General features: G+C 38.6%; 1 protein-coding gene across 4 annotated transcripts in view; it reads right to left on the reverse strand.

The window, feature by feature from the left end:
* Positions 1-21289, reverse strand: part of SH3GL3 (SH3 domain containing GRB2 like 3, endophilin A3) — a 146128-nt gene that overhangs the window by 47807 nt on the left and 77032 nt on the right. For all 4 annotated transcript variants that reach the window (XM_017502253.2, XM_017502252.2, XM_037729130.1 and 1 more), the window contains exon 2: positions 4628-4696. Coding sequence is in view for 2 of the 4 variants with exons in the window: in XM_017502252.2 (XP_017357741.1) it covers positions 4628-4696 (69 nt within the window). In the remaining 2 variants the exon portion in view is untranslated. The remainder of the gene's footprint in view (positions 1-4627; positions 4697-21289) is intronic.

Below are 21289 nucleotides of genomic sequence, written 5' to 3' on the forward strand. Positions count from 1 at the left end.
AACTCAAATGTCATAAATAAAAAGACCAAAATTCTGACTCCATAAAAGCTTAACAACTGAACAGGAAAAGACACAGTACATGAAGTTTGACAAAAGTGGCCAATAAAAATATATAAAGACAAAGGGTTAGTATCTCTAATATTCAAAATTCCCATTTAAACAAACAAGAAAGAAGGAAAAGGCCAGGCAAGGTGGCACACACCTTTAATCTCAGCACTTTGGGAGATTGAGGTGGGTGGGTCACTTGAGGTCAAGACCAGGTTGGCAGGTGACTATAACCTCAGCTACTCGAGAGGCTGAGGTGGGAGAATTGCTTGAACCCAGGAGGCGGAGGTTGCAGTGAGCCGAGATTGTGCCACTGCACTCCAGCCTGGGCAACAGAGCAAGAGGAAAAACACAAGCTACCTACAAAGATTTGAAAAAATATTCACAACTGTAAATAAAAAGAAGATATTTTACACTCTCCATATTGTTAAAACATTTTAAAAATCAATTATACCCAATATCAGGTATTATATGGGTATGGAGTAATGGGTCATTTCATATACAACAGGAATGCAAAAGGATAGGTTTTGGAGATCAAGGCAGAAGTTCTTATTAATAGGCATATTAATGAGCCAGCTATTATATTTCTAAGGATTTATCCTTTTAGAAACACATCAGCAAATTGCAGTGAAGGGAAAAACATGTTCATTAGGCCATTTTATGTAATACTGAAAATGGAAATCAATAGGAGACTGAATGGATAAATTATGAAACATCCAAGTAAAGGAATACTCTTTAATCATAAGGAAAAAAAATAAGGAAGATCGATATTCAAAGTACATTGCTAAGGAAGAAAGCAAGCTGCGGGGCCATTTATAATAAAGACATCATTTTTGTAATTTAGAAAACTATGATCTGGCCAGGGTCACAAGTTTGCAACAAAGCAATCTTGTCCACCCTGAAATGGTATTTGTTCCCCTTAGCTAAATACATTAATTTTGGCTAAATACATTAATTTGGAGCCCCAGGAAAGTTTTAAAAGACAGTACAGAAATGATAAAGAAAAATAAAAAGGAGTCAAACCTGTATTACTGATAGTCGTGTGCTGTGTGTGCAAGTGGGCATGTGTGTGTGCGTTTGGCCTAGTAACAAGTTTTGTGACTTTGAGCTTTCTTTGGTGTGTTCAGCTGTTTGCCAAGATCTTTGAAATATTTAAGAGAATCCAATAACCTAAATGTTTACGTCTTAATTAGAGTTACAAGAAATATAACGGCTTAGGAAAATACTGTTATAGATTTGATGTGAAGTTGGAGGAATCCTACACATTGCCTTTACGATTATAGTTTGAAATGTCTAAGAGAATTTGCTTAATTATATAACGGGTGGTAAATATTTAAGGATTGAAACTGTTAAGCTTATGGGTTAATTAACGCAACCTCAAATGAAAATTAACTATAAGATTATCATAGCAAAAGTACTAAATTTGGAAATAAGATTCATAAGTTCAGCTTAAAGCTTAAGAAGAATGAGGATTTCAGATTTAATTAATATCTAATTTGTTACATTGTGAAACAAAACTTAGGGTGTTCCCTTTGATATATACAACCCTTTTGGACATGAAAAGTCACCAGAAAGCTAAGGGTCACCTCGGAATAATGATGATGATGATGAGAGAATTAGAGTGGGGGCATTTTCTACTTCAGATGTTTTTATAACTTTTGAAATAAAAAAGCCCAAGAAACAAATGACCAAAAACTTACAAGTCCTCATAGGCCCTGGCATGGACATGCTGGGGCTGCCACCCACCAGCCCAAGCATCAAAGCTAGAAATAAACCGTTTACAAACTGAAGAGTAAACATGTTGGCTAATGTGGACAGTCAAGATGAGCATCAAAAAACAACAACAACAAAACAAACAAAAACTCATGCAGCTTAACAAACAAAATCTCCCTCGAGAATAACCAGGGACACTAGTGTGTGTGTGTGTGTATGTGTGTGTGTGTGTGTGTGTGTGTGTTCAAGTCAACAAAATGCTATGCAACTATCTTGCCAAACCATTAAGAAAAACAGAGAAAAGCAGAAAGGTGAAAATTATTTTTGTGAAGTCAACCTGGTATGGAGGCATCCTGGTTAGTTAAGTCTGGAATTTCTGTTTAATGCTGGCACCCTGCCCATGAGGCGTCCAAAGCCTGTGCCACTGACTCCCTTAGGCCCAGCCCCTGCGTGAGAGAGCTGCTAGCACCTCTCATTTCTGATGCTTATTTATGGTATTCTCTTTAAAAAAAAATACTATCAGTGGGCATATCCCCTTTCTTCTTCCCTAAGTAATTTGTGTTTTTCCTTTTTCTCCCTCTTGGTCAAACTTGGTAGAGGTTTTTCAGGTTTTCGAAAGCTCTTGGTTTTATTGTTTCTATCTTTTTGTGGTTGTTTTCTATTTTATTAATCTGTCTTTAATTTATATAGATTTCTGTCTTCTACCTAGAGTAATTTAATTTGCTGTTATTTTCCTCGCTTCTTGGATTGCATGATTTATTCATTTTCTCCCCAACATTTATTTTCTTTAAATACATTTAAAATTTAGCCACATATTACAGGTTTTGACATACAGAATTGCCACTGGTGCCTAAATAATGTCATTTTACTTTCCATTTGCTCTTTAAACTAAGAATTATTTTTATATATTTTTAAATTTCCAAAGCTATACCTTCCCTTATAATTCTTGTGTTCTATAGTATCACTTTGGAAAATTTTATTGAGTTTTTTTTCTGTAACCTAGTACATAATTCATTACTTTATTTGTTCCAAAGAAATTTGAAAAAAAAATGCACATTATCCATTTGGGGGATGCAGATATTTATATTTTTTTATAATCAAAGTTATTAATCATATTCAATGCAAATCCTCCATGAGTCTATTGATTATTGTCAGTTTAATCTATTTTATGAGAGAGGTATGTGAAGTCTACAGTACTTCTATTTTTAACAACTATCCATGTATTTCTCACAGCTCCTACCTTACAAATTCAGATGCTATGTTATGTAGTGCAGAATGGTTCAAAACTATTATAATTTCCTGATAGACTACATTGACTGTATCTTTTTATAATTAAAAAGCTTTTTTCATTTAGTGCTTCTCTTGCATCAAATTTTATTTTGATTTTACTATTGTTCCTCTATTTTTATATGGTTAACATTTATTATAGAATATATTTTCCTATTACTTTCTCATTTCTGTATCATGTTTTACGTGGGTCTAATACTATCTAATGCATCACTCCTGGGAGGTTTTTAAAACTTCTGGTCATGTATTATATGTTTCCATGCTTTTCAATGCTGTAATAAAACAGATAATAGACTTTATATTTTTTTCTGTAACTCACTGGGGTTTTTAGAGGGAAAAGGAGGTAAGCAAGAAGGATCTCAATCCATCAACTGACACTAAAACTCTTGAAAAATGCTTTCAAATTTAACATTTCAACTGGATCATTTTGTTAGTAACAAAGCTACACATCACATCTTTGTATGTTAGGACTTTCTTAAGTAATTTAAAGTATGTTAATGGTGTGAACATGTTTCTATGGATTTAAGATTCAGAAATTAAGTCTTTTTCAAAAGCAAAAACAAAATAAGCTTTTCCTCTTCAAGGCATTAACATTTCTAGACACTTAATAGCTCTCATCCAGAAAACAGAGAACTCCCTGGAAGATGAGCTGGCCAGAGCCAAGGTATCCTGATGAGATACTCTCCCAGGCTGTACACAGCCTGGGGCTGAACTTCCTTCCCCAGCACCTGTTGACTTCTCTGCTACCTGCCTTGATGTTGCACCTGAGGGTGGATGCCTTGCTTCATTTCCTCCCTCTCTCCTCTGGGAGGGTCTAATTATTAAAACAAGGCTATGTTTAAAATGCCCAGACAATGAGGAAAGAAACAGTATCTTGTTAATGCTGGTGGTTCTAGGTCTACCTGCACATCAGCAACTCCACACAGCTGACTGGGAAACATGTTAAGAGACAGAGATGATACCATTTTTCTGTTCCAAGCCAGTCATATTTTTTCTAAGTTATTTCAAATACGTTAATGTTTGCATTATTCTCACAACATCCACGTGAGGCAAGCAGGGCACACTTATCATCCCTGCATCAGTTCAAAAAGATAAATTAACTTATCCAAGTTCACACCGCTAGTTCTAATGGCAGAACCAGGAGAAAAGTTATTTATTATGCAGCTCCTGCAACACATAGGAACAGAGCCTCAGTCTTCCACATGGTGAATAAATCATTATGCATTTGAAAAACTTGTTCCAGAAACACATTTTGATTATCCAAAACATGCACTACCAATTACTTTGGCCTTGCAATTACTGCCAAGATTGCCCATCTTTTGCACATTCTGACTTCTGGCCACTAGAGGGAACCAGTTAGCTACCTCGATCTCACTCCACTTGCCCAGGCTAGATGTGGCTACAGGGGGAGGATCTGATTTGGGCTGGGATGTCAGAAAGCACTGCCTTGTGGATTGCATAATCCACATCTATATTTAAACATCCTAGATTTCCACTCGAATATTCTTTACAATAGCAGTATATCTCATATAACAATGAAAGTCAGTTTCTAATCAATTTACATATTAAAATGCTCTCTTACCCTTTCCATGTCAAGAAATTCATCGTCTAGTTTAGTTCCTTCAGCACCACTTATTTTTTCACTAAACAGCTGCAGAAATAAACATAAATAATTGCGTTGTACAATGATTTATCACAGTTTTTGACCTAAATTATTAAAAACAAAAACAGAAACAAAAAAAAACTTGGATTCAACTTGTTGGATTTTTTTGAACTAAGTCCTTTAAGAAAATTGTTGGACCCCCGGGGTGACCATATCTAAAGGCATAGGAAGACATACATTTCTCATGCAGTCGATAGATGTTTATTATGCACCTACTGTATGTAAAACACATGGTAAGTGCTGTAAGACAAAGACAAGAGAGATACTTGTCATCAAGAAATACAGTTCAGCCAAAGAGTCAACACACAAACATTCAACTAAAAAACAAGGAAGGAACAATAAGAATCACTGAAAACTAACAGTGCTAGATACAAATTATTGTAAATGCATTAAGTGGTAGGCATTTCAGTGATGCACAGAGTGAACTCTGAGAGTCCACAGCACTGGGAGTGGGTTCATGCAGGATCTGTTTTCTAGAAGATGTGGCATTTGAGCTGGCTTTTTAAGGACAGGGAACATTTCATCGGGCAGCACTGAAGGCAAGGCCTTCTGGGATGAGGGGCCATGAACAAAAAGAGCCAGAGGCAGGAATGGATAGGACAGGTTTTCTCAGCCTCAGCTCTACTGATATTTATAGCAGATAATTCTCTGTTGTGGGGGCTGTCCTGTGCACTGCAAGATGTTTAGCAGCAGCCCCGTCTCTACTTGCTAAAGGCTAGTACTGCATGCATGGACACACACACACACACACACACGGACACACACACACACACACACACAGTTGTAACAACCAAAAATGTTGCCCAAGAGCTGAGGACAATTTGTATACGGCCAATGTGTTCAAAAGACAGCAATAAATGGTGTTTAACTGTGAAAACTAGTGCAAGGGAGAATGGAGGAAAATAAAATCTGAAAGTTAGGCAACGCCCAGAGCATACAGATTCTCAAATGCCAAGCTAAAGGGTATGAGTGAGAGATCCCTAAAGAGTCTTCATCAAACACAGTTAGAGAAACCCTTTAGAAAAGTAAGTCTGGCACCAGTTCAGTTGGATTAAACAACGAGGAAGACAAACTGGAAGAAGAAAATATGTTTAGTCATTTTCTTTAGAAAAATACATTAACATCTGTTTATGCCTTTAAAATAGTAATATGAATATGCGAATCCATAGTAAGGGAGGTGCCGTCAATTAATGGTGAAAAGACTGCAGGTTGTTTTAAACGCAAGTGTAGTAACTACTACTGTTACACACGCTGTATTACAATTTGATAGGAAGAATCTAAGTGGAGACAGTATTTAACTTAAATTTGAAGTGTGAGGAGGAATTTCTTGAAGAGAACAGATATAGAAAACTATGAAATGGCCATGGTTCTCCATCCTCCCTGTCCTGAGTCTCTGCAGTTCCTCCCAGCTAGAGCTGGAGTCTATCTCCCTACCTAGTGAATCTGGGCTGGGCTTGTGACTTGTTTTGACCCCATAGAAACAAGCCTTGCTAGGCAATAATAGATATTGTGTGCTTCCACCCACTCTCTTGAAACACCGTTGTTACCCTGTGAATAAGCCCAGACTAATTTACTGAATGGAGAGAAACAAGTGGCCCAGACACCCAGCAAGGAGACAACCAGTCCATCCCCAGAATCCCCAGCTGCGACCAGCCCCACCTGATGAGGCACAGAAACAGGAGTCCAATAAACAGTGTTGCTTTAAACCACTGAATTTTGGGGTGGTTTGCCACATAACAGAAGTTATCTGGTACACTAGACAAGAATCCTTACTTTTCAGGCTGAGTACAAAAGTCAGACTTACCCTAATGCCTTGATACAAGGCATAACTTTCAATAGGAAAATTCAAAAATCTCATTTCCACACACCAAGCAGTGTTGTGACAGATGTATCCATCAGTTACCTCTCCTAAACATTTTCGTTGTTGATCAGTAGTGAAATCATTGAACATATTGATTCTCAACTTTGAAGATAATAGTCTGAGAATCTAAGGAAAGTTACACAATCTCTCCTGGGGTAGGGAGTGGGGCTTCCACATTTTGTTGCCATGGTAGATGGCAAAAGTGGCCACAGGTTTTGCAGCTCCGCCTATTAAGAAGTTAAATCTATCTTTCCACCCTGCGACTTCCTTGGGTGGATAGAAGAGTGTAAACCACACTGTATAGCTATAAAGTCCCAATTAGTACTTACCAAGAGGCTCTACAGATACTTCTGCTCCCTCTCTGGGGTCCACTGTCACCATTTCCACCTGACTAAGTCTGGGCTGTCTTGTTGGAGAATAAAAGACCACGTGGATCAGAGATCAGCCATCGCACCTGAGCAACCTAGGACCATCAAGCCATCAGCTCACCTGGCAGCTGACCAGCAACAGGTGAGTGAGCCCAGCAGAGAACAGCCACACCAGCCCATCCAATCAGTACCCCCAGCCCAAATTGCTGACCCACAGGATCATAAACTAAATGAACATTTTTTGTCTTAAGTCGCTGTGTTTTGGGATGGTGTGTTATATAGCAAAAGCTGACTGATACAGTGGGCTGCCATTTCCTATTAACTGCTGAAACCACAGAAGCCCACATGTAGATTCACATTTTAAAATAACCATTTGAAAATCCCTTTGGCTTGGAGAGTTGGACCTGAAATCTCTTTAACTCGAACCAGTTCTCACTTGTTCAGGTTTTACTTGTTCTATTTTCAGAAAGCAAAATGTCTAATAGAAGGAGTAATGTTTCTACTTTCAAGAACAGAAACTAGTGACATGAATATATCTTGTTTGAAAAGACAACATACAGGATCATTTTCAATAGGAGTCACAGGCAAGAGTCATATCATTCCTTTCTGCTGTTCTTGAATTTCCCAGTGATGTTAGCTGTTTGATACCGTAAGTATAAATACAGATATAGCATTAGCTGTTTAAGCCACTCAATTATATTTCAGAGGTCAATGAACAAATATTGTTTGTTGAGCATCTACTATGTGCAGGGACATGACAGGTACTTTTGATAGAAAGATAAAAAAGATAGACATGATTCCTACAAGGCACCTGGCCTCATTCCAGGGTTACAGGGTTATTTAGGTGCTGGAAGCTAAATATAAATACTCAAGCTTCTACTTCTGGTGAAAATGACTAATTAAATTCAACTCTGATGCACTCCCCATGCTCTGAACACACAGCAAGGACAGATTAAATACCAAAGTATGCACTCCCTATGCTTTGAATACATAGCAAGGATAGACTAAATATCAAAAAAAAAAGAAAACCAGAAAGATAAGCAATGCTCAAAAACAGAATAAACATTTTTGTGAACCTGAAAATGAATAGAAACACAATGTGATGAACAAGGTTGAAGCCTCGGGCCTGCTGGGCTTCTTGCTCGCACATAGGCTGTAAGAGCCAGCAGTCTGGTTCCTGCTGAGTGCAGAGGGATCTAAAAGCGCTCCATGAGACCACAGTCTGTGTTCAAGTTCTGCTTACAGCTGGGGGTGGAAAAGCAAATAAGGCTGGAAAAACATATTCAGATGCAAACCCCTGTCTGATGCTACCGCATGTGGCAATCTGCAGGCCCAAGGAGACTGAAGAACAAAGAATCAGTCAAATTATACTCCCTCCCCCAAGCCCCAGCTCTGTGGCTGGATCCAGATATCCCCAATATCACCAAAGAACAGAAACCACGGTTCTGTACTGGGGCCTTGGGAAGCTGAGTGGAAAAAGCCACAAACACTAGACAGATGTGAGCACAAAAGAGGTTAAAAGAGAAGTTAAAAGTGACAAAAAGACACTCCCCACAAAATTAAACTTCATCCTAGATCTAAATTCTAAGGCACATGAATAAAATATAACACCAAGAAAGACAGTCAACAAAATTACGTAACGTGAATTCACTTCTAGTGAAAATAATTTTATGAAACAATATAATAAAGACTTTCTAATGTGTTTAAGATATTTTTAAAATGATAAAGGAATAACTTCTATTAATGAAGAGTAAGCAATTATACAAAAGAACAAAAATGTTAAAGACAGATATAAAACATTAGAAACAAAAAGCATTATATAGTCATAAAAATGAAAAACCCAATAGATGGGACAAACTCCAGCCTGGGCACAATCAGGAGAGAACTGGTAAGCTAGAAAATATTAAGGAACTTACTCAAGGAACATAAAATAAACAGAGACAAATAGTTTTTTTTAAATAAAATATCAGTTAATCAATAAGAAGGATAAGTGAGAGATTCCAAGATATATCCAACAGGCACTCCAGAAAAAAGGACAGAATACAGGAGAATCAATATTTAAGAGTAAAATGGCTCTTTTCTCTCCTGTAACTGAAGGAAGATAGGAGTCTACAGTTTGGAAGTACACTCAAGTGCCATGCAAGATGAGTATTAACTCACACCTAGATACAGCAAAATCTTAACAATAAACAATCCTAAAACTATCACAGGGGAAAAAAAATCCAAAGTGATAATAAGATTGACAGCAGATTTCTCTTCTACAACAGCAGATGCCAGAGAACAACGAAGGGATGGCTTCAAAGTGCTAAGAAGAAATCAGCTGGGTATGGTGGTTTATGCCTGTAATCCCAGCATTTTGGGAGGCCAAGGTGGGTGGATCACCTTGAGGTCAGGAGTTCAAGACCAGCCTGGCCAACGTGGCGAAACCCTGTCTCTACTAATATACAAAAATTAGTCGTGTGTGGTGGCACAATGAAAACCTAGAATTTTCTTGTCTCCTTAAACTGCTGTTTAAGAGCAATGCCAGGTGTCACGGCTCGAGCCTGTAATCCCAACAGTTTGGGAGGCTGAGGCAGGAAGATCACCTGAGGTCAGGAGTTTGAGCCCAGCCTGACCAACATGGAGAAACCCCATCTCTACTAAAAAAACAAAATTAGCTGGGCATGGTGGTGCATGCCTATAATCCCAGCTACTCAGGAGGCTGAGGCAGGAGAATTGCTTGGACCTGGGAGGCGGATGTTGCAGTGAGCCAAGATTGCGTCATTGCACTCCACCCTGGGCAACAAGAGTGAAACTCCATCTAAAAAAAATAAAATCAGCCTTACATAGTGGCATGTGCCTGTAATCCCTGCCACTTGGAAGGCCAAGGTGGGAGAATCGCTTGATCCACGACACAGAGGTTGCAGTGAGCTGAGATCACACCACTGCACTCCAACCTGGGTGACAGAGTGAGACTCCATTTCAAAAAAACAAAAAGAGAGAGAGAGGAAAGAACAAAATAAAGACATATCCAGACTTCATAGACTCAAGTAAGAGTGATGCTAAAGTACCACATCAGGGAAATAAAAACTGAACAGAGAGGGAAAGTATGGACCATAGGAAACAATGGTGAGAATAGACATTGAGAAACTATGGTGGTAAATTTACCATTGAGTAAAGGCAAACAAATGAGCAAAAACCAATGTGTCTGAGTTCACACAAGGGTAAAATTAAAACCTTAAACAATAATAAGACAAAAATGGGGAAGGGTGTTTAGTGGATACTTCAAGCATACTACTGAGGTTCATGTGTGTTGAGGAGGAGGTGAGAAAGGGGCATAACTTTAGACATCATTAAAATAATGCACAGCAGGTATTATATAACTAATGGTAACTCCTAAAAACACAAAACTATGAAACGCATACAGTACTATGCATGTTGTAACATAGTATTCATACTAGCACAATGGTAGAAAACCAGTATTTTTCAACCCAAAAGAAAACAAGGGGAAATAAAAGGAGAGGGAGGAAGAAGGAATGGCAAATAGAAACCACAAAATAAGATAGTACTAAGTCTAAATAGATCAGTAATGATTATATAATTGGATTAAATTCAACATACTAAATAATAATAGAGTGAATTTTAACAATCCAGCTATATACATCTTCTAAGAGTCACAACTAAAACACAACACATAGAAAGACTGAAAAGACAAAATGTACATACTAGGAAAATGCAACTCAAAATAAAGCCTGTAATAATACTATCAGACAAAAAGTAACTTTTTTTTTTTNTTTTTTGAGACAGGGTTTCACTTTGTTGCCCAAGCTGGAGTGCAGTGGTGTGACCTCAGGATGAGCTGGGACCACAGTTGCACACCAGCACGTCTGGCTAATTTTTATATTTTTGTAGAGATGGGGTTTTTCTATGTTGCCCACGCTGGTCTTGAGCTCCCAGGCTCAAGAGATCCTCCCACCTCCACCTCCCAAAGTGCTGGGATTTCAGCTGTGACCCACTGTGCCCGACCTAAGAAATACCTTCCTAACGCAAAGCATTAATAGGAATAGAGACTCAATGTAATAATAAAAGGAGCAATCCACCAAAAATCTTATAATAATGATATTGTTTCCACTAATAGCATAACTTCCAAAAAATATGAAGCAAAACTGAAATAGTGAAACTGATAAACCCACAATTGTAGCAGAAGCTTTAATACAACTCCATCAGAAAACTGACATATCAAATATGATAAAAATTGAAAAAGATATTCATTATCAGAACGACCAAAACAACAACCTTGGTCAAGTATTATGCACATATACATATATTCCGCAGCCAATAAATTTAAATATATATATATATATATATATATTCCTTGAATGTACAGATAAAACATTATAAAAACTGACCATATATTATGTTATTGCAAAATTTTATATTAAAATTAGTGGCAAAAACCGCAATTACTTTTTTACCAACCCAATAGTAAGTCACAAAGTCAATCAATACCATATAAAGCATGTTTATTACGTTTTGGGTTTTTAAAAATATAATGCAATTAAATTAGGAACCAACAATAAAAATAAATATGTCAGCACAAAATTTTTAAATTCTGTCCTAAATAACAGATTTAAAAGAAGGAGACGATCCAAGATGGCCGAATAGGATCTTGGTTCAGTTCTGGTGCAGTTCCCAGAAAGAACAACGCAGAGGGTGAGTACCCACTGCATTTCCAAACAAATTTTTGCCATCCACAGACCAGGAGATTCCCGGGTCAAAAAGCGCCATGAGTTTTCAGCATGGCAGTTTCAGCTGGTGCCAGGCTGGCGCATAGAATCTCACACAAATATGGGTGGCCGTTTCAACTGGCACCTGGCATGCCTGGAAGACAGAGCCACCCATTAAACTGAAAGGGAGGGAGCAGAGACAGGGAGCCAGGCAATCTAACTCAGCAGGTACCACCCCCACAAAACAAACAATCGGAAACACTCTGGATTGAGAGTTTTGCAGCAAGCGCAGCTGGACCCGGGACGGTCCAGCTCAGTGGGGGGAAGGCGACTACCACTACTGAGGCAGTCCACTACTACCAAGGCAGTTCACACAGCAGTTGGGCAGAGCCTGTGACAGCTCATGCCTCTGCTGGCAGACTGTGACTAGACTACTCCATGTGGGGCAGGGCATCTGTGAAAAAAGGCAGCAGCATGACAAGAACTTATAAATAAAGCAGACCTTCCCAGGACAGAGCACCTGGTAAAAGAGGCGACTATGAGTTTCGCTGCAGCAGACTTAAAAGTACCGGCCCAGCAGCTCTGCACAGAACAACGGAACTCCCAGCACAGCACCTGAGCTCCTACGAAGGACAGACTATCTCCTCAAGCAGCTCCTCGAACCCATATACCCAAAGAGACACCTCATAAAGGAGAGCTCAGGCCAACATCTGGAAGGTATCCTTCTGGGATGAGGATAGTAGAGGAAAAAACCGGCGGCAACCCTTCCTGTTCTGCAGCCCCCGAAGGTGATCCCCAGGCAAGCAGGGTCTGGAGTGGACCTCCAGCAGTCCTGCAGCAAAGGGGCCTGACTGTAACAAGGAAAACTAAGAAACAGAAAGAAATAACTTCATCAGCAACAAAAACGACGTCCACTCAGAGACCCTATCCAAAAGTCACCAACTACAAAGACCATAGGTAGATAAAGCCACTAAGATGGGAAGAAACCAGCACAAAAACGATGAAAACACCAAAAACCAGAATACCTCTCCTCCTCCAAAGGATCACAACTCCTCACCAGCTAGGGATCAAAGGTGGATGGAAAATGAATCTGATTAATTGACACCAAAACAGGCTTCAAAAGGTGGATAATAACACACTTCTCAGAGCTAAAAGAACATGTGCTAACCCAATGCAAAGAAACTAAGAACCTAGGAAAAAGGTTAGATGAGATGCTAACTAGAATAAACAGCTTAGAGAAGAATATAAACAACTTGATGGAGCTGAAAAACACAGCACAAGAACTTCATGAAGCATACACAAGTTTCAATAGCCAAATGAACCAAGCAGAAGAAAGGATATCAGAGATTGAAGATCAACTCAATGAAATAAAACAAGAAGGCAAGAATAGAGGGAAAAAAAGAGTGAAAAGAAATGAACAAAGGCTCTAAGAAATATAGGATTATGTGAAGAGACCTAATCTTCATTTGATCGGTGTACCTGAATGTGACAGAGAGAATGAATCCAAGCTGGAAAACACTCTTCAGGATATTATACAGGAGAACTTCCCCAACCTAGCAAGGCAGGCCGCCATTCAAGTACAGGAAATACAGAGAACACTACAAAGATATTCCTCAGGAAGAACAACCCCAAGGCACATAATTGTCAGATTCACCAGGGTTGAAATGAAGGAAAAAACGCTAAGGGCAGCAAGAGAGAAAGGTTGGGTTACCCACAAAGGGAAGCCCATCAGACTCACAGCAGATCACACGGCAGAAACCCTACAAGCCAGAAGAGAGTGGAGGCCAATATTCAACAACCTTAAAGAAAAGAACTTTCAACCTAGAATTTCATATCCAGCCAAACTAAGCTTCATAAGCCAAGGAGAAAGAAAATCCTTTATGGACAAGCAATTGCTGAGAGATTTTGTCACCACCAGGCCTGTCTTACACGAGCTCCTGAAAGAAGCACTAAACAAGGAAAGAAACAACCAGTACCAGCCACTCCAAAAACATACCAAATGGTAAAGAACTTCGACACAATGAAGAAAACGCAAACTAACGGGCAATACATCTAGCTAGCATCAAAATGGCAGGATCAAATTCACACATAGCAATATTAACCTTAAATGTAAATGGGCTAAATGCCCCAATCAAAATACACAGTCTGGCAAACTGGATAAAAAGTCAAGACCCATCGGTGGCTGTATTCAGGAAACCAATCTCACGTGCAAGGACACACATAGGCTCAAAATAAAGGGATGGAGAAAGATTTATCAAGCAAATGGAGAGCAGAAAAAAGCAGGAGTTGCAATCCTAGTCTCTGATAAAATGGACTTTAAACCAACAAAGATCAAAAGAGACAAAGAAGGGCATTTACATACTGGTAAAAATATTAATGCATCAAGAAGAACTAACAATCCTACATATATACGCACCCAATACAGGAGCACCCAGGTATATAAAGCAAGTTCTTAACGACCTACAAAGAGACTTAGACTCCCACACAGTATCAGTGGGAAACTTTAACACTCCACTGTCAATATTAGACAGACCAACGGGACAGAAAATTAACAAGGATATCCAGGACTTGAACTCAGATCTAAACCAGGAGGACCTAATAGACATCTACGGAAATCTCCACCCCAAGTCCACAGAATATACATTCTTCTCAGCACCGTATTGCACCTACTCTAACACTGACCACATAATTGGAAGTAAATTACTCCTCAGCAAATGCAGAAGAACGGAAATCATAACAAACAGTCTCTCAGACCACAGGGCAATCAAATTAGAACTCAGAATTAAGAAACTAACTCAGAACCACACAGCTTCATGGAAACTGAACAACCTGCTCCTGAATGTAGACTGGATAAACAATGAAATGAAGGCAAAAATAAAGATGTTCTTTGCAACTAACGACAACAAAGACACAACATACCAGAATCTCTGGGACACATTTAAAACAGTATCTAGAGGGAAATTTACAGCAATAAATTGCCCACCAGAGAAGCGAGGAGAGATCTAAAATTGACACTCTATCATCAAAATTCAAAGAGCTAAAGGGGCAAGATCAAAAAAACTCAAAAGCTAGAGGAAGACAAGAAATAACTAAGATCAGAGCAGAGCTGAAGGAGATAGAGACACGAAAAACCCTTCAAAAAAAAAAAATCAATAAATCCAGGAGACAGTTTTTTGAAGATCAACAAGATATACTGCTAGCCAGATTAATAAAAAAGAAAAGGGAGAAGAATCAAATAGATGCAATAAAAAGTGATAAAGGAGAAATCACCACTGATTCCACAGAAATACAAACTACAATCAGATATTACTACAAACAACTCTATGCACAAAAACCAGTTAACTTGGAAGAAATGGATACATTCCTGGACACTTGCACTCTCCCAAGCCTAAACCAGGAAGAAGTTGAAACCTTGAACAGACCAATAACAAGGGCTGAAGTTGAGGCAGCAATTAATAGCCTACCAACCAAAAAAAGTCCAGGTCCAGATGGGTTCACAGCCTAATTCTACCAGACATACAAAGAGGAGCTGGTACCATCCCTTCTGAAACTATTTCAAACAATCCAAAAAGAGGGAATCCTTCCCAAATCATTTTATGAGACCAATATTATCCAAAACCCGGCAGAGACTCAACAAAAAAAAGAAAACGTCAGGCCAATATCCGTGATGAACAAAGATGCAAAAATCTTCAATAAAATACTGGCAAACCGATTGCAACAGCACATCAAAAAGCTTATCTATCACGATCAAGTAGGCTTCATTCCAGGGATGCAAGGCTGGTTCAACATACTCAAGTCTATAAATGTAATCCATCACATAAACAGAACCAAAGACAAGAATCACATGACTATCTCAATAGATGCCGAGAAGGCCTTCGACAAAATTCAACAGCCTTTTATGCTAAAAACTCTCAATAAACTAGGTATCAAAGGAACATATCTCAAAACAATAAAAGCTACTTACGGCAAACTTACAGCCAGTATCATACTGAATGGGCAAAAACTGGAAGCATTCACTTTCACAGGCCCATTGGAAAGCAGAAACACAAACAGCACATCCACTATGGGATCAATAGTATTCCTTAATAGAGATGTAAAACTTTCCATTAAAACCCACATGGAAGGAAGCAATTATATAAATGAGAAGGTGCCAAGAAAGTTCCAGAACAAAGCCTAGAAGGATATCTAGAGTTCATCAGGGAGATAAGAAGAAAAGTGGCATTTCTATCAGAAATAGCATAACTGAGGATATAAAAATAAAAAAAATAATAAAGAGTCCAAATAGATCAGTAATGATTATCTATATAATTGGATTACATTCAACAGATTAGATAATACTACAGTGGATTTTTAAAATTCAGCTATATGCAGCTTCTAAGAGATGCATGTAGCATAACAGGAAACAGCATAACAATGCAGCAAGGGTAATGGATATGAAAGATTCAGCTTAAATAGGAACACTTTTACACTGTTGGTGGGAGTGTTAACTTTTACACTGTTGGTGGGAGTGTAAATGAAAAGGAACAGATAGGCAGACATGCAGGGCCACACCATGGGGCTGAACTTAATTCTGGGGGCAATGGAGAATTTTAGGAAAGTGAGCGATAAGAACAGATAAGAGTTTTAGAAAGATTAGTCAAGTGGTCCATGAGAGAATGAACTGGAGAGGAACCAGAAGGTGGACAGGCAGATTGGTTAGGAGATGACAAGGGACACATAGTTTGAAGAGGTGGAGGGGAAAATGCCAAATTTCATTCTAAAACCCTCTTAATTACCTTCTTCAGCTTCAAACACAGGCTACCCTCACTAACCTATTCAGCTTCATCACAAATATTGCACCTGACCTTGGCTTACTAGACAGAAGTTGCAAATCAAAAATACAAATGGGTGGCTAGTCAACATGGCTCGTGTGTTCTTCCCCCAGTGGAAAAGAAGATTAATGCTGTAAATTAGACCTATCCCAGGTTGCCTTGGTACTACAGTCAGAGATAAAATCCTTGTTCACCATCTACTTCTTGGCAGCTTTAATATTGTCAATAATAGGAAAATGAAAACTATTTTCAAAGACTATAATCAAGCAGTGACAAATCATAAAAGAAATTTATTTGTGCCACATGAAGCTATTGCATTGTGTATTTCGTCTAGATGTGTTGGGTTTTTAATCGTAAATGTTAACACAGCCTTGGCTGCCTTCTTGTGCAAATATCTGTTTTCAAAGAAACCTTGGCATCTCCATCTTCTTCCCTTTCATGAAGCAAGAAATTAAACAGCAAGAAAGCCAGAACCTAGGAGAAAATTTAATAAAGCAAAATTTAAAACTTAGGATTTTAGAAAATGCTCCGGAATAGTATTTTCCAGTATGTCTACTACAAAACAGTAGTTCAATGGGATGTACCTAACGGCCAGGCAAAGTAAAACAAACAAACCAAAAACAGCTCTTGACTATATATATTTGGAAACACAGGGAAAACAAAATTAAGCAGATTTCTTTACTAAAACATTTTCATAGGCTTTAAAATGGTAATGGAGAGCCGAACACAGTGGCTCATGTCTGTAATCCCAGCACTTTGGAAGTCCCAACTGGGCGGATCACCTGAGGTTGGGAGTTTAAGACCAGCCTGGCCAACATGGTGAAACCCCATCTCTAGTAAAAAATTAGCCAGTCATGGTGATATGCACCTGTAATCCCAGCTACTCAAAAGGCTGAGGCACGAGAATCGCCTGAACCTGCGAGGTGGAGGTTGATGTGAGCTGAGATCATGCCACTGCACTCCAGCCTGCGTGACAGAGCAAGACTCCATCTCAAAAAAATAAATTTAAAAAAATGGTAATGGGCACTGTGGATTTCCAAAGGGGCACATATATGTAAGATGTGGTATTTCTCATAATTATTGGGCTGTGGAAGATGTCTAATAGGAAAATCTCCAAGGGCTGGTGTTCTAAGGAACACACTTTGGGAAGCCCTGTGCCAAAAATGTCACCCTTTTGAAAGGTTCCTTTTTCTCCTTCCAACCACTTGGCAGTCACAGGCTGTTGTTACCAGCTTGGTGAATATGGTAACACCATTTTAAGTATAAATAGTAAAGGTAATATCTAAGTTGCTAATATTAGGGAAAGACGACTGAAGGGTATATGTGAACTCTCTGTGCTAATTTTGCAACTTCCCTTTCTGTAAGTCTAAATTTTTTTCAAATTTCAAAGTTTAAAGAGATATCTGAGGTCATCAGAGCAACCAAGGCAGCCAGGATCTGAGGGGCCAAAATCAGGAGGAAGAGAAATGCACTGAGGGAAGTGATACAGCTACAGCTGACTGTTCTCTTTGGGAAACGTTCTGTCTTGCAACATAGGACATAAAGTCTGAGCAGAACGCCAGCCTGGAACTTGCAGCAGTCTCACTAGACTGTGTAAGAGAAAAATTGGAATGCACTGTAACCAAGGAAACCAGGATAAAAGAGGCCAAATTTCTGGGAAAAAGGAAAACAGAAAGAAGCAAACCTGACAAGCTACATTCAATTTCCTCTTAAGGTTTTTGACAATTCCTAAACTGAGTATACCCAAGGCAGAATGATAAGCAACCAGCACAAAGAGGCTGCTAGAAAGCTAAATACCTAAGCAGATATAACTGCAGTATCACAGTGATCAAGAAACAAAAATTGGAGTTCAGGACTGCCCAATAAGGAGAAACATCCTGGGATTTTAGTTAATCTGTCAACACCTAAACCTGAGTAGTAAAAGTAAGCAAAGAGACATACACTCACAAAGCCTGATATGCAAACTTAAATCACTTCAATCCATTTGTAGCAAGGTTATCAGCCTTTACCCTCATTATCTGCCAGAATAAAACTAGATAATCTACGACGGAAGATATATTACTCATACCTGGTACAATTCTTCACACACCATATGGGTCAATCAAATAAAAATCATTTGGCATACCAGGATACTGAACCAAACAATGGAAAACTAAGAAAAGAATAGGTAATCCAACAGGTAACCCCCATACTGACATCAGAGATGATTTTTAATGATTATGTTGCATAAAATGATATTGTAAAATTTTTATCAAAAATTGGAAAACATAAAGCAAATGAAAATTACAGGTGAAAATTCAATAGCTAAAATTAAGAACCCAACAGAAGTGTTTAACAACAATTAGACATTGCAACTGAGAGAATCTGTGAACTGGAAGTTCAGTCAGTAGAAAGTACCTAAATTAAAACATAAAGGGAAAGAAGATGAAAAACACAAAAAAGAGTATTATAAGTACATCAGACATGGTGAAAATTCCTAACACAAGTGTATTTTAGAGTTCAGAAAAATGAGAAAGAAGCAATATTTGAAAAGGAGATGGACAATAATTATTCAAAATAGAAAAAAGACCCCAAGCTACAGATTGAGGCTTCTCTATGAATACCAAGCAGAATTAATATGAAGATAAATATACCTAGGCACATCATAGTCAAACTGCTGAAGACCAAAGACAACAAGAAATTTTAAAGCAATCAAAGAGAAAGATATGCATTGCATTCAAAGAAGCAACGACAAGATTGTAAGCTGATGTTGCAAGAGAAATCAAGGAGCTACAAGACAGTAAAATCACATCTCTAAAATGCTGGCAGAAAATATCTTCCAATCTAAAGTTCTATTCCCTGTCAATGAATATATCCCTCATAAACAGGCAAAATCAATGAAATCCTCAGAAAAAAGCATTGAGAGAATTCCTCACAACAGACATACACCAAAAGAAACACTAGAGGAAGTTCTTTAAAAAACTATATATGTGTGTGTCTGTGTATTATATACACACAAATATATGTAATACATATGTGGATTTATACATAAATAGAAACACACACACATATATATAATTTTGACTATATATAAACATATATATGTAAATAAGAAAATAGGGAAAGGAATGAAGAGCTCCAGAAAGCTAAATCTAAATGAGTATTCACAGCTTAAAACAAAAGTAATGTCTTATGAGATTTTAAATGTATGTAGAATTTCAAAAACATAAAAATGATAGCACAAAAGCCACCACTAAGAGAGTAAGCGAGACTGTTGTTGTAGGGTCTCTTCTATTGCTTGGAAGTGATAATTTTAAATAATTATAAAATAATATGTAACTAGTAAGCTATTAGAGTAATAAAATGGAATAATCCTTTAAAGTGATTAATTCAAAAGAAGGCAAGAAAGGAGAAAGAAGCAAAGAATGAATGAGACAAATGGAAAACAAATGACAACATAGCAGATTTGAATGTAAAAATATCAATAATTACATCAAATGTAAATAAACTAAATATTTCAATTAAAAGGCACGAAGCTCCAGCCAAGATTATTAAAAGCAAAAATAGCTACAATATATTCTGCTGATAAGAGATGCATGCTAAAGGTAATAACATGAAAGGAAAATAAACAGATGGGAAAAGATACATCAGAAAAATACTAACATTGATTCCTGGAGAAGGCAGAGCAAGACGTCTCAACAGAACCCTCCAGCAATCGTCCCCCATGCAGGAACACCAAATAGAACAGCTATCCACACAAGAAAGCACCTTCATAAGAACCAAAAATCAGGTGGGCATTGTATCAAAGAAAGAAGCACTGGAGTGGGTAGGAAAGGCTGTTTTGAATTGCTGAATTGGGGACACTACCTCCCCATCCCCCAGCATTGCAGTGTGGCATGGAGAGAGAATCTGTGCACTTAGGGGAGGAAGGGCAAAGTAATTGCGGGAACTTGCATTGGAACTCTATGCTGCGCTGTCACAGTGGAAAGTAACACAGGCCTTTCCCAGTGTTTCCCACTGGCTTTGGCTAGTGCCCATAGAGGGAGCACTTAGACCAGCCCTAGCCAAAAGGCAATCTTCCATCCCAGCAGTCAGAAACTGAGTTCTGACTAGCCCCAGCACTGTGGTAATAAGTGTTCTGTGGTCCTAAATAAACTTGAAAGGCAGTCTAGGCCACAAGGACTGCAATTCCTGGACAAACACTGGTGCCATGCTGGGCCTAGAGCTAGTGGAATTGGGTGCATGCAATCCAGGAAACTTTCTTAATAGAACTTTCCAGAGAGACACCAGCTGGAGTGGCCAAGGGAGTGCTTGCATCACGCCTTCCCCAACTCCAGGCAACACAGCTCTAGTTCTATGAGGAGAGGGAAAGAGTAAAGGGGACTTTGTCTTGCAACTTGGATACCAGCTCAGTCACAGTAAAATAAAGCACCAAGCAAAGTCCTAAAGCCCCCATTTCAGGCCATAGCTTACAGACAACATTTCTAGACCCATCCTGGGCCAGAAAAGAACTCACTACCCTGAAGAGAAGGACCCAGTGTCACAGAATTCACTACCTGCTGACTAATAAGCCCCTGGGCCTTGAATAAACACCATCCGTAGCCAGGCAGCTATCATCATAGGCCTTGGCAAGACCCAGTACTGTGCTGGTTTCATGAGTGACCCAGCACATTCTCAGCTATGGTAGCTACAGGGAAAGCCTCTTTTTGCTTGAAGAAAAAGGAAGTATAAAAAGGATTTTATCTTGTGACTTGGGTACCAGCAGAGCCACAGTAAAATAATGCACCAAGAGTACTTCTCATTTCCTCAATTCCAGGCCTTAACTCCTGTAGGGTATTTCTTTTTTTTTTTTTTTT

This window comes from Cebus imitator, unplaced genomic scaffold (genome assembly GCF_001604975.1).
Source record: "Cebus imitator isolate Cc_AM_T3 unplaced genomic scaffold, Cebus_imitator-1.0 Scaffold295, whole genome shotgun sequence".
In the NCBI taxonomy this organism is placed as follows: domain Eukaryota; kingdom Metazoa; phylum Chordata; class Mammalia; order Primates; family Cebidae; genus Cebus; species Cebus imitator.